Here is a 13,809-nt window from a genome sequence, read left to right on the forward strand (position 1 = left end):
AATAGAAATAGAGAGCAGTATTCAACAGTAATGAAATTATATACAATTTACAACATGGAGTATAGAAGTGTTTAAAGTGATAGTGCAGTTGAAATATACAACTTAAGTTCCTGGAAAGTTCAGCAGAGCACGGTGGTGATGAGGAGATAGTCAAAGAGATCCTTAGAGATCTTCCTCAGGCACTGATGAAGGTGGCTGCAGCTGGGCCCGGTATGATCTGCGGGATCATCTCTGCCCCATTCTGTCACGCTGCAAAGAAGTTTGGGGGTGGGGGGGGGGGGGTTATTTTTGTCTGCAGATGCCAGCAGTGAAATGCGCCAGTGAGAAAAATACTTGCAGCCCACACCTGCCTGGCGTGTGCCCCGATGCAGCAAAGCTGCGCTGTTACTCTCTGCAGTTCTGGACCGAGCTTCAGGGAAAGTTCCCTCTCTGCAGAAAACATAGCTAATCACCTGCACCTTCCAGGATTCTGCTCGCCGCCCCCCCCCCCCCCCCCCCCCCCCAGTGAGGGCTCCCCTGGATAGTGCTTCACATTAGAGGAACCTAGACAGACACCCACTGGTCACCACACTGCACTGCTCATTGGTGGCTGGTCTCCAAGAGGAGCTGTTTGGTATTCTATCCCAGCTTTACATACCTGAACATCTGCCAGTCATTCCAGAAATATTCCACCCCTTTTTTCCCCCAACAAAAAGTCCTACATTTAAAGGAAACTAGCAAACTAAATGGAGTTGAAATATTCACAAAACTACCCAAGCAATTATAAAACATATAACAAGCCCTACAAATCCTGTAACTATCTACAAGCTGAGCGTTTACCTTAATACTGACAGTGAAGAGAGGAGCCCAGACACCATTAATCAGTTTAATCAAGTCCTTCATTGACCATTGTTAATAAGCTACTTGATGCCTTTGACAACCATCTCAGTGGCATTAATTTAGCTACACTTGAAGCTAAGGAAGACCCCATGATCACATTCCATTCAGGTGCCTTATAAATGAACAAATAAGTGATCATTATATACCTGCCCATGTCTCACTTGATGTCAAGCAGGGTTCGACTGGGATTAAAAACTAGGCCTAGATGTTGGGGTCCCCTGTAATGGATTTTGCTGATCGCGTTGGAGGTGTGGGTGGTTCCCCATGATAACTTTTGCAGAGCAATAGATCTTGCCGACCCCAAGATTAATTTTGCCGGCTCACGCGCCCATCAGCCCGATGGGAGGATGCCCGTATGCCAGATGGCCAATGAAGATCTAATGCCAGGCATGTATTTTTAAAGGGATCAAATCATGCTGAGCTGTTAATTAGCATCTAAATGTTTTTTTAGATGTTATTTCAGACTAAATGGCACCATCAGTGCTGTGACCCCATGCCCGATGAGGGGTTGGAAGATGGATGGGTAGGCGGTGATATCCGAGGGCTCTGAAATGACGATGCACGCGCTCACAAGGGTCCGGGGGGCGGCCCAGCCCATCGGATCTGGACCCACCGTAGTGTGAAAACTGCGGCGCCTCCCACCTCCTTGCCTCCTCTTTGCAGACACGGAGGAGCACTCAAAGCACAGCTCCCCCCTTTTTTATTTTTCCAGACTGCCCTGCCTTCCTCCAGCTGGTACCTGCCTCTGCATTTATGGCAATATAACCCCCCCCCCCTCTGCCCCGTGCGCTGATGAGGCACCATTTCCTGCCGGCGCTGAATTCCCTGGCCATCCGCTGCTGACTCGGCACAGATATCCCACAAGCTGAGGCCAGGTTGCCTTTGCTACACTTTCTGTGGCCACTAATCATCAAGCCCTGCATCTGCGGGAGCTTCTCGCTCTCTGATGTGCGTCTGGCCTATGAGTTTGCTTCAGGTCCCTGTTCTTTATACCTCGTAGCTACATCATGTATAGATGCAACCCCTGCATGTCATATATATATATATATCCAAACATATATGTGTTATGTATAGCTGGGGTACGGAGCGAGGAAACAGGGTAAGAGGTTTAAGCAAAGGCAGGGCAACGATCAGAAGACAACTATACCACAGATAACGTCAGTGACCGGACTGGGGGAAACATACTCTAACGTGGACTTAAATACACAGGACTAATTAACAACAACGAGAAACAGTTGGTAACAAGGGGATTCCACACGAGGTAGCGAGGGAGGATCGGACGAGCAGGGCATGACATATATGGATGTATGGATGTGTAGGTATGTATATATGTAGATGCATGTATGTGTGTGTGTGTGTGTGTGTGTGTGTGTGATAAATATACCCATAGCTAGAAATACATTTCATGGGGTGTCCAGCAACCACCCCAGTAGGTCCCCCTTGGTATATGCCGACTGGCGGCGCGCAGGGACGGGGTCAAGCAAATCTTGGGGGGTGAATTCAACTCAACGGTAATTTTTACTAGCAGGCTATGTGCCGGATATGTCATACGGAGAGCAGCTGGTTGACATGCACCTCAGTGTCCCAGTAGAAACCTGTGCGTATAGAGACCAGCCCTCATAACCAAGAATCACAAGTACTGATAGTTAATGCTGATGAAAGCGAATGGACGGTGCACCATATCAAAGAGTACTATCCCTTTAAGACGCTCAGGGTCATATAAATATAACACTGTGCGTTGTTGGACGCTCTGTTCTTACGAGTTGTGTTTGGTAATGTTATCCTCATCTGCATATACTGTATTAAAACACATTGTGGTATCTATTAATACACCGGAAAAAAAGCATCACAATAGCTGTACAAAGGGTCACTCTAGGCCTTCAGCTCCCCTTCAGGAGAGTTCAAGGTCGAACACCCTCCCCTTTTATGCCACGTCTTTGCCCTAACCTGTGACATTTCCTGTTAATTGGATGAGCTTTTTCAGTATAACTAATAACACTTTACTTTAGTACACAAGTAATTTAGTATTATACTATTACTTATGTATTAATTAAGTCTTAAATACATACAGATTTCATGTAAATTCATCATTAATTAACTGTGATGCATGTTTTTTCAGACGAAGTTACTATATTTGTTAATTCTGTAAACCTTTTTAAACTACTGAAGGAGCAAGTCATGAGTAACACAAGTGAAATACTGGCCATGTTTGTTCATCATTAATGAATCGTGACGCATCTTTTATCTCAAGTAGCACCTATATTTGTTTATGATTTGTTCATGATTTGTACTTCAGTAACTCAGTTATTATTACGTATTTGTGCCCCGTCACGTAAACTGTTACCATATAATGCTAATGATACATCTCAACTGGTGATAACACAAATCCCCATATGTAACCTCAGTGAATGTAATCTGCGAGACCCTTTCATGCCAGTCACGACACCTTCTGGCAATATCGTTACTGCCAAGGATCATGTGAACCTCAGCCCTAACTTACTGTATATCTTCACATTTCAGACCAAAGTAACTCTGAGATGATGCTTTTCTGTACCAAGATGACTCAACATCCCGTCAAAGAGCAGCCGTCACTGAGATGCTGTATCATGAATCGGTTCCAGAATAGCTCACGACCCTATACTCCGAAATGTCACAGAAATGTCACAAGTTGAAGCAGTTCTTCATAGAGAACTTTAGCCAAAAAGCTTTCAGGGACTGATCTATTAGCATAGATAGTCTTTGTTAGCTGCTACTAATGGTAAACAGTTAGGCTTCTCAGTAAAGGGATTATTTTTGTCATCTGGAAACACTGCATTGTGCACAAGTTTGTAAATAAAATTATATTATTTACTGAGGTAAATCCATTCTGTTGAACATTTTGTATTAGTTCATGCAGGTTTCTTTTAAACTAATTTTAGTTTTGATAGAAGATCTGACAACTAAAAATCGGACGGAGGTATTTATATTTTGTATACAGGCCGAGTTAAAATATTCTTAAGTAAACGACACATCTGGTGCAGTTGTAACACAAGCACTTTTCAGCCTCATTACATTATTTCTTTAGTTGTATCGTACACATCATTCAAAATGATTAAAACTCGTAACGACTTAATTAACAAACTAAAACATATTATTACCCATATTTTTTTAGAGAAATGTTTTTTGCTTAACAGAAATTCCCAAACGCATGTGCAGTTAATACACTGCAAGCGGGTTTGCACCAATAAGTTGCACTTTAGCACGTTTCCAGTCCGCTCGTGGAGATGCGCGCGAATATGCAATGTCATTTCTGCACCACCCATTGCTGTCCATCCTTCTGTTCTACTCATTCTTCGTTCATTATGTAAAAATTTCCCTCCCAGGCCGTCTACCAACCACAACTTGCATACTGGGGTGGATAAATAATTCGCATGAATATATAAATAAATAAATGTGGGAAGAGGCTGCAACTGAACTGCTGATGTCAGGACTCCAGTGCAGCACTGCACAGCGCAGGCTGGGGGCGAGCCGCTTTCTGCTCCGGCGTCTTTTTCGTTTCACGCATTTGAACATCTGGAAACCAAGATGTCGGTAATCAAACGCTGCGGTCTGCTTTGCACCATCCTGCTCTGTCTGGCTCCTGCAGTTCATCCCAAAAAGATATTCCGATGTCCTTCTGCATGCGCCTGCTCCAAAGAGTCTATCGTTTGTGTCGGATCCTCCAATGTCCCTCGCATCATCCCCAACGACATCAACTCACTGTAAGTATTCTGCAGATGATTCACTGCAAAATGCCATTGAATGTCTTAAGTTATCTTTTTACGGTTTAATAAATGTTGCGGCACCATTTTAACTGTTCAGACATTTAAATGTTTGCGCTGGTGGATTTTCCGGTCCTTTAAAATAAGCTGCATTTTTGAAAGTCATTTAATGCACAGTACAGTATGCCTCAGGGTGCATGCTAATTAGAATTTGTCAGTTTGATGTCTTTTTGTAATTGGTCTTATTTACCGTCTAGCTTATGACCTCCGATTATGACATTGTCGCTTGGGGAAAATTTACGTGTTTGCACATCATATTAATTCTTTCAGGAGTATCGTCAACGGGACCTTCCCTGAGATCAAAGAAGCTATGTTCTCCCACATGCCTTCTTTGCAGTTGTTGTAAGTAAACTTTTAATGGGTCAGAACATTTTCTGTTCAAGATATATTCAGCTGCTGTCCATGTACATTTTGCAGTACAATGTCTTTGTGTGGTAATGAATTCTATTAAGCACATGTGTTTGGTTAAATGTGACCAGCAGGCTATGGGGAACACGCGGCAGTGATATTGATCTGCAACCAACACGGAGAGCAGAGATCTTAAGCATTTACTAATTAGCCAGTCTTAGTACATCCGGCTACCTCCACGAGCATATTTCAATTCAAGCCAAAAGCGTTGCACAAAGAATTTTTAATGCAGATAGTCTGTACCAATACAATCTCACCTAGACGAGACTAATGGGCTACTGTCATACTTTTCTTGTTTTACTAGTGTGCTCTATCAGCAGTTACTGCACACAGTTATGTGAAAGGACTTCATCTGAGTGGAACAGGAGAAGCACCATGCAGTAAATTGTACTAGAACTTTGGAGAGTTTGTGTTCCAGGGGAGAAGCTGTTCCGTTTTTTTAAAAGCTGGATCTTAATAGCATTTCTATCAATGGCAAGCAAAGATCTTTCCTAATTAACAAGGAGCAGTGAAATGGCTAATTGGGTTGAGATGCGATGGCTATCCCACTTGGGTCCAGGCATGGAGACCAGCAAAGTTCATTCTGATCAGGGCGAGGGGCCCCCACCCTGGATAACACGAATAAGACCCCCACAGAGCTACAGCTGCGTGCACCACGCTAACGGAGATGACCGTAATTAACATCGCACTGTTGCACAATGAGACCTTGAGGTGGCAGAAAAGTTATTTTCACCAAACCTTCTGTTTTCTAGTTCTGCTCTTTAATATTTTCTTGTAAGCATATACTGGAGATCATTTGGAACCATGGCTAGCTCTGTTGGGTTTACGGCAACAGCTATAATAAATGTATACAATTAAAAAATTTTTCAGATTTCATTTTGTCACTTAGGTGAGCTTGTTAGATGTTTAAGGTGGCCGGTCGCATGGAATGAAAGGCAAAACAGCGGGAGCATCCCTCCATCCATCAATCCATCCATCCATCCATCCATCCATCCATCCACACAGACACATACCCGAACACCTACCCACCAGCACTGCCTGTCTTTGGAAGTCAAAGCAGACTTGGAGAGATACTGCAAGCAGGACAGACGCCCAGCCTGGTGGGGTTTAAACCACAGCCCCCCGGTGGTCTCTGAATATATATTAAACTGCAACTTTACAGGTTGTTCAGCATGATATTAGGGGGGTGGGGGGGGGGTTGTTATATCTGTGCCTGACCTGCTAAATCCCTTGAGTTTGATTCAGAGTATATTTCTAATACATCATTTTCTATCCCCACAGGCTTCTTAATTCAAATTCCTTTACTGCCATAAAAGACGATGCCTTTTCCGGCCTGCCGCATCTGGAGTATCTGTAAGTTTCTGTTTGCACACTATCAGAAAAAAAAAGTATCTTTGAGGGTCCAATTACTTGTCATTGGGGCTGGACCCTCAAGGGTTTGCCAATTGTACCCTAAGTGTAGGTAAATGTACCTTTCAATTTAATAGTAAATAGTCTAATTTAAGGTACAGAAACGGACTCTGATGAGTGCTTTTGTACCATTGGGGGTACACAGGGCTGTAGTCAGGATTTTTAAAATACCAAGGATCATGGTTATTGGAGTTGTAGAAAAAATACTGAGGACTTGATCTCGGTGTCCTCACTGGTAAGAATGGGCATACAGTAATGTTCTTTGTACCTTGGGGAACAAAACTGTTCAGGAAGAGTTCTGGTCCAGGAAGTACAAATCCAGACCGAGGTTTTGTTTTGACCAACAAGTTGAGTATAAAGAGTGACAGTCACAGTGTGGTCAATGTGTTGGTTGAAGCAAAACCTTGGTCTGGATTTGTACTTTCTGGACCAGAACGTACCACCTCTGACCAAAGTTCGATAAAATGAGATTTAATTAAGGCTAAAATGCACAGAGATACCTGTATGACTCCTCGGCCTCCGGCTTGGTCCCTTGTGCTCCGCTGTCGTCCTCTGTCCTCTATGCCGTGCCGCTGAAAAACATTCCTTCAATTTGCCAGGTTCATTGAAAGTAACAAGATGGAGACCACGACCAAGCACGCCTTCCGAGGCCTGCGGGACCTCACACACCTGTGAGCCACCGTCTCCTGTCATACGTCACCATCTCTTACTCTGTGCCACCATTCCTCAGAGACACTCGGCCATTCTCCAAGCCTTTCCTGTTTCCTGTCCGGCTCTTTTTGCAGGTCTTTAGCAAACAATAATCTCAAGGCTCTTCCGCGGGACCTCTTTAACGACCTGGACTCCCTGATTGAACTGTAAGCGGACACTTTCTTCGTCTTGTATGCACTTATTGTACTTAAGGGCATCCTAAAATTGCGTTGCTTATAATGACTTGGCTGCTTATGCAGTGAAGCGTTAATGTAACTGTAATAGACACAAAGAGTGTCCTCATTTCCTGCTCTGCATGCCTGCCAGTATTTGGTTGTGGAAAACGGGGAGATTTTGCCAAAGAGTACAAAGGTACGGGGGGTAGAAGATCAGGAAAAACCCAGGGAAATTTGGAAGTGTTGGTAGTAACTTTTCAGCTGGGACTGTTGGGGGTACCAGTCTCAAGCAATGATTGAAGTGCCAACCTTGTGGTGTGGTGTCATGTGACCGCAGATGTTTCCTGTGTCATGTGACCACTGGCATCAATATGCTGTGATCCCCGGTCTCTTACACTGGGTGTCCGCCCAACGTTTCCCATCTCTCCACCTCTTCCACATGCGGCAGCGACCTCCGGGGCAACCTGTTCGAGTGCGACTGCCGGGCCAAGTGGCTGATGGGATGGCTGAAGAACACCAACGCCACAGTGTCGGACGTGTTCTGCGACGGCCCCGCGGACATGAAGGGCAAGCGGCTGAACGACCTGGCCAGCCTGCGCAGCGAGTGCATCTCCACCGGTGACGACCGCCTCACCCCCCCTCCCTTACTGTGGGCTTCACGTTCCAAAATGCTACCTGCTGATTTTTAAAGATCTGATTTTTAAATTTGGCTTAATTTAACTTGATTCAGCTTTTACTATTATTATACAATTTTCAATCTAGTTGCAAAATTGCCTGTAGATGTGAATGTGTGTGTGTATGTGAATGGTGTGAGTGTGTGAATGGTGTGAGTGTGTGAATGGTGTGAGTGTGCCCTGTGATGGGTTGGCGCCCCATGCTGGGTTGTTCCATGCCTTGTGCCCGTAGCCTCTATGACCCTGACAAGTGGGTACGGGAAACGGATGGATGGATTTCGATTGAGTTTTTATATGTTTTAGGTTCAGTTCAAGCTTTAGTTATTTTATTTCTAGGGACAGACTGAAAGTTGTTGAACTATTTTTTTGTGTCTGATCTTCAGAGAATCGATCAGGAATATACAGTGCGTATTATATACAAATGACCATTATATACACATGTCCTCAAAATAGGCAAAACATGTTCCTGGTATTATTAATGATCATTACAAATCATTACTTTAGTTAAATATTTTCTAAAACTGGTAATGGAAAATATTTAACGTTTGTTTTTATTTTATTCCAATCACTTCCAGAAGTAATGTTTGCATGTTTTCATTTAGTTGTAAAAACCCTGTTTTGCAGCGCAGCCATTATGCTGGTTTGTATGTATCCGCAGTAACGACCATGGTTAGTTTTCAGGAGCCAGTAGCTCATCCATAAAGCCCCATTGATCTTACAGCGCACATCTGCAATTTGCGCTTGTGCTACAAAGATTCTTTGTGGGCCCTACTGCCTCACAGAGTATAGAGCAAGGAATCCGATGTATTATAAAATTTGCAGCCATCATCATTTGCATGTGCCTTGTTATACGGACCGCTAGATGATGAGGTATTTAGTAGACAGACAATGTTATCAGCATCACATCTGAGATTTATGGAAGGGTCACATTTTCAGAACTAAGAGCGTCGGCAGTAGTTCTGTCGTAAATATTCAAAAATAGCCCACAGAAATGAATTCTATAAATTCACTTTTATGGGATACAATACCCTCTCTGTGCAGACTTTGTCCTTCATCAGTCAGTGGGAGTGGAGTCGCTCTCCACCGACACCTTTTCATATAAGAACGATGTTTACGTGGCGCTCGCTGCCCCCAACGCAGAGGGCTGCATGATCATGCAGTGGGACCACATTGAGATGAACTTCAGGACGTACGACAACATCACAGGTCAATATCCCTCCTTCCAGTTTTTATACTATAAAGAGAACCTTAGAAATTGCCCACCACTTGACTGTTAGATGATGGTGCGGAAATAAATCTTTATGAATTAAATTTTGCCTTAACAATCGCTGAATGTAACATTGTAAGACAGTAACTTTTGTCTGACTTTGAAACTCAGGCCAGTCCATCGTTGGGTGCAAGTCTGTATTGATCGACAACCAGATTTTTATCATTGTGGCCCAGCTTTTTGGTGGCTCCCATATATACAAGTTTGACGAAGACCAGAACAAGTTCACCAAGTTCCAGGACATCGAGGTGTCCAAAATATCCAAACCCAACGACATCGAGACATTCCAGATAGCTGATGAGTGGTTCTTTGCGATTGCTGACAGCTCGAAGGCAGGCCTGTCCACACTTTACAAGTGGAACGGCAAGGGCTTCTACTCAGTGCAGACGCTCCACGAATGGTTTCGGGACACAGATGCCGAGTTTGTCAACATGGATGGTAAGGCCTACCTCATCCTGGCCAGCCGTTCCCAGTGTCCAATCATCTACCAATGGAACAGAGGCACCCAACAATTTGTACAGCACTTTGAAATCCCCAACATGGAGGATGTGGTGGCTGTCAAGGCATTTCAGATGAAGGATGAGCTTTTTCTAGCCATGACACGCTACATCGGTGACTCCAAGGTTCTTCAGTGGACTGCAAGGCGCTTTACAGAGGTACAAGCCCTACCTTCGCGTGGCTCCATGATTCTACAGCCCTTCTCCTTCAAGGATAGGCACTACCTGGCCCTGGGTAGCGATTACACCTTCTCACAGATTCACCTGTGGGATGAAAACAAGAAGGTCTTCGAAATGTTCAAAGAGATCTACATCCAGGCACCTCGCTCCTTCACCCCAGTGTCCACGGACCGCCGAAACTTCATCTTCTCCTCCAGCTTCAAGGGCAACACGCAGATCTTTGAGCACATCATCATTGACTTGAGTTTGTGAATTCAGGTCAGTTGCTCAGGGCTCCAGGAACTAGAGGAACAGAGACTTAATGCACCTTTGTCAGATACAAATCGGTTGTTTGATGAAGTAACCCCATATCTATAATAGAACCACTAATTGACAAAATCCTGAGCAACTATACACCGGCTGATGTAAAAAAATAACAATAACATTTCATTGAAAGTGAAAATGGGAAGAAATCCATTAAATTAGACAATAATGGCCAGTAGAATGAGAGGTGCCCATTAATTCTTATCTGCATAGGATCTGCTGATGTGCATTAAGGGCAATTACAGTCCCCTCATCATCATTCATATTTAAAAAGATTTAGCATTTTTTACACTTTCATCCATTCTATTTTGCAATTTAATACACTGCACACTAACGTGATTAATTCTAATATATGGGTGACACTTATCCATAAGATGAGCAGTTGACTTAGGTAACATCAGTTTGTCATATCATACACTGGAATATTGCGTAACACTGTTTTAAGATTAACGTTCTCTGTGCACACGGACTGGCAGAAGTGATCATGGTCTGTTTTCAGTCTCTACCTAAAAAGGCACCTCTGATTACACTGAGACCTTCTGAACGATAGTCTCAGGCTTTTGTAAACAGTCTGCGAATCCCATGAAAAAAGTCCGGAAAGGCTTTAACGTTTTCCATATGCAGCAGTGACCTTCTAAGTACGTCTCAGTCAGTTTTTGGGGAAACGGCTCACCAAAATAACCGAAGGTAAGACATCTCCATGCACGACAACATCACAAACGCCACATGAACCATTTTGTTTATTGCATCACAAAATCACTGGCATCTGACTCTGATTTCAAAGAAACAAATCGTGAGATTTTGTATTACAACAGATTTATTACTAATCTTAAAAGTTCACATAATATTTCACTTGCCAACTAATGGTATGATTTATGTACAGGTAAGTAATTAGCACGGATTATATATTTTCTCATTAGAGCCGTTAAATCAGCAGGAAACTTAGCAGGTAAACCACATAATACCCACTTCTATTGCCTCTTTATAAAACAGCCAGTCAGTCCTGGAACATTTCACCAAACTCTGGTGTAAATAGATCCTGGCACTGGAGGATGACTTGTGTCTTGTAAATAAAATATAGAAAAATGGACGTAAATAAACGAAGAGTTATCTTTGTTACTCAGGACAGTGATGAGTAATTTCACCTATAAAACACTGTAGGTGAACATTGCAGCTGAATGCCATCAAGGGGTAACGTACGACATAACTGAATCAAGTTTTATACGACGTTTCAGGATTGTTGGAACTGACAACACAGCAACTATTATAATTCATAATAATGATAATAACTATCATGAAATACGCTCTGTGATCCTCACACTTTTTGTATCACGATTTTGTGCATCTTGCGTTACCCTGGAAATGTAGCTATTCTTCGAAACTGTATGAAATGTAAATGAACAATGCTTATGATGCAATAAAAACACTGAGAATGAACAACTGAAATGTGGCACGGCATGAAAGCTTCTTCAATTAATAAAATAATATGAAGTGATTCACACAATAAGGGGAACAGATTACTGTATGTGGTAGTCGGCCAGTTCCGGATAAGTAGATAATGCAAAATACAGAGTAATAGTAGTATTATACATGCGATTTTGGGTTTGCATTACTTATATTTTCATTCTGCAATTTTTCACCAGGAATATCCTACAATAATTCGGCTTCCTGAAGAAGTGGCCTCAAGCAGTTGTTTTTAAAGCCAAAAATACATTAGCAGCCTACTTCCATTATGTGGATGATAACAGTCCTGATGTGAAAGAGCTCTTGTAAGCTTTTGTGCAGTACATGACCTTACTGCTAACGAGTCTCAGTCATGGCAAATGTGTGCTGCTCTTAGCACAAAAGAGCAGCAACAAACAGCTGCGCTGTCCACTGAAATATTGATGTGAACCTGGGCTGTCCAAGACGCAAACGCTTAGGTGAGCAAGGGCAGGCTTTTTGCTGGCTTGGTCCAGGCCGCAGGGATATGTGACTCCTGATGGCGCGATATACGTGGGGGCCATGACATTGAGTCATAGAAGAGTCACCGTTTAAGATCAGACTCTCAGAAATGCAAGGCTTTTGTTGTGGATTTCTGGCTTTCTTCCAGATCTGTAGTTATATCCATCATCACCATAAACTGAATCCTTTGCACATTTTTAATAGAAAAACAGGCCAAAGTTGGAAAGCGATTAAATCAGCGTCAAATGGTTTTATTTACAATCCCAAAGAACCCCAGCGAGTAGTCCCTCTGGGTCTGAGAATGGGACGAGCCTCTCTCGTAACAGCTGGACGTGTCTGCTCTGGATCTTGGTAAATTTTCACAGCTGTATGAGGGCGCTGAGTCAGTAAAAATAAAGAGCGAGGACCTATTTAAAGCTCAGCCAACCAAAAAAGAAAAAAAATACACCATATATGACAAACACATTTATCTTCAGCAAAATCTGCTAGTTAATCAAGGCAAAGCTTCTTCGTTCCTCCCATCTGCCAGTAGCCTTGACAAGATATATATTCCATATCATATATACACGTTTATTTATAGACTGTTTATATGGACTATATATGAACAGGCTTATATAAATAACTTCAGGTTACAAATACCTTCACATTCCTCAGAAATTAATGTTACATCCATCTTCTGAAACCACTTAATCCCAACTGGGGTTGTGGGGGTACCAGAGCCTATCCTGAGAACAATGGGCACAGGCAGGAACCAACCCTGGGCAGTCAGTCACCAATACACACACACACACACACACACACAACTACAGGGTCAATTTAGACTCACCAATCAACCTATCCTGCACACTTTTGGACCATGGGAGGAAACCGGAGCCCCCTGGCAAAAACCCACACAAACACAGGGGGGAACGTGTGAACTTCACACAGAAAAGACCTGGGACCAAACCCAGAACCTTCTTGCTGTGAGGCAGTAGTGCTAACCACCACACCATCTATTAATGTTACAATCCACAAATATCTTTTTGGGTAAAAATGTATCTTTGTGATCTATAGAATGATAGAATGAATCTATGTTCACTCTAAACACATCAATTTATCAAAATAAACAAATTGCATAATGTTATGGCTAATATTTGTCATTGTACCCTGTAGAATGACGTGTCAATGTGTCTATTGCCTGAGCATAAAACATCAATAATTTTTATATACACATTCATGCATATATGATTGTTTGAGATGGAACATCTTATTTCCGGTGATTTCTGACCATTTCATGCTTGATGGAGGAAACCCAACCTTTTTAACAGGGAGACTGTTTTAGAAGTCATTCATCAACAGTTAGAAAATATACAGGGGTGAGCAAAATATGAGACACCGCAAGTGGGAAAATAAAGACTTTTAATTGTGAAGTATCTGAACTGCAGTTACACGCAGAGATACAAGGTGAGTCATATTAGGTTGAAGGGCTGATGACTGAGGCCATTTTACAGGACCAGGTGCAGCCAAGCTACAAACTGTATTTCTATGATATTCCCATTTTCCTAGCAGATAATGCCATCATACATGCTCCTAAGCAAATTC

General features: G+C 42.8%; 1 protein-coding gene across 2 annotated transcripts; it reads left to right on the forward strand.

The window, feature by feature from the left end:
• Nucleotides 1-529: 529 nt before the first annotated feature.
• Nucleotides 530-11,730, forward strand: LOC111853061 (leucine-rich repeat LGI family member 2-like). Of its 2 annotated transcripts, XM_072707456.1 has the most exons (9): nucleotides 530-2,198; nucleotides 3,400-4,619; nucleotides 4,950-5,021; nucleotides 6,369-6,440; nucleotides 7,097-7,168; nucleotides 7,283-7,354; nucleotides 7,812-7,981; nucleotides 9,079-9,243; nucleotides 9,416-11,730. In XM_072707456.1, exons 2-9 carry the CDS (start codon nucleotides 4,444-4,446, stop codon nucleotides 10,231-10,233), a joined length of 1,617 nt encoding a protein of 538 aa, XP_072563557.1. In that variant the 5' UTR covers nucleotides 530-2,198; nucleotides 3,400-4,443; the 3' UTR covers nucleotides 10,234-11,730. The 2 variants fall into 2 exon arrangements, with proteins under 2 accessions (XP_072563557.1, XP_023685307.1); XM_023829539.2 differs by having other exon boundaries at nucleotides 530-4,619.
• Nucleotides 11,731-13,809: the final 2,079 nt, after the last annotated feature.

The sequence above is a fragment of the Paramormyrops kingsleyae genome, chromosome 25 (genome assembly GCF_048594095.1).
Source record: "Paramormyrops kingsleyae isolate MSU_618 chromosome 25, PKINGS_0.4, whole genome shotgun sequence".
Taxonomy (NCBI): domain Eukaryota; kingdom Metazoa; phylum Chordata; class Actinopteri; order Osteoglossiformes; family Mormyridae; genus Paramormyrops; species Paramormyrops kingsleyae.

What these genes read in the sequence shown, in the direction of transcription:
- LOC111853061 (XM_023829539.2), top strand. Translation starts at nt 4,444, where the DNA reads ATGTCGGTAATCAAACGCTGCGGTCTGCTTTGCACCATCCTGCTCTGT. An exon ending in ATGCCTTCTTTGCAGTTGTT is followed by an intron (nt 5,022 to 6,368) that starts GTAAGTAAACTT and finishes CTATCCCCACAG; the next exon opens with GCTTCTTAATTCAAATTCCT. An exon ending in GACGTACGACAACATCACAG is followed by an intron (nt 9,244 to 9,415) that starts GTCAATATCCCT and finishes TTTGAAACTCAG; the next exon opens with GCCAGTCCATCGTTGGGTGC.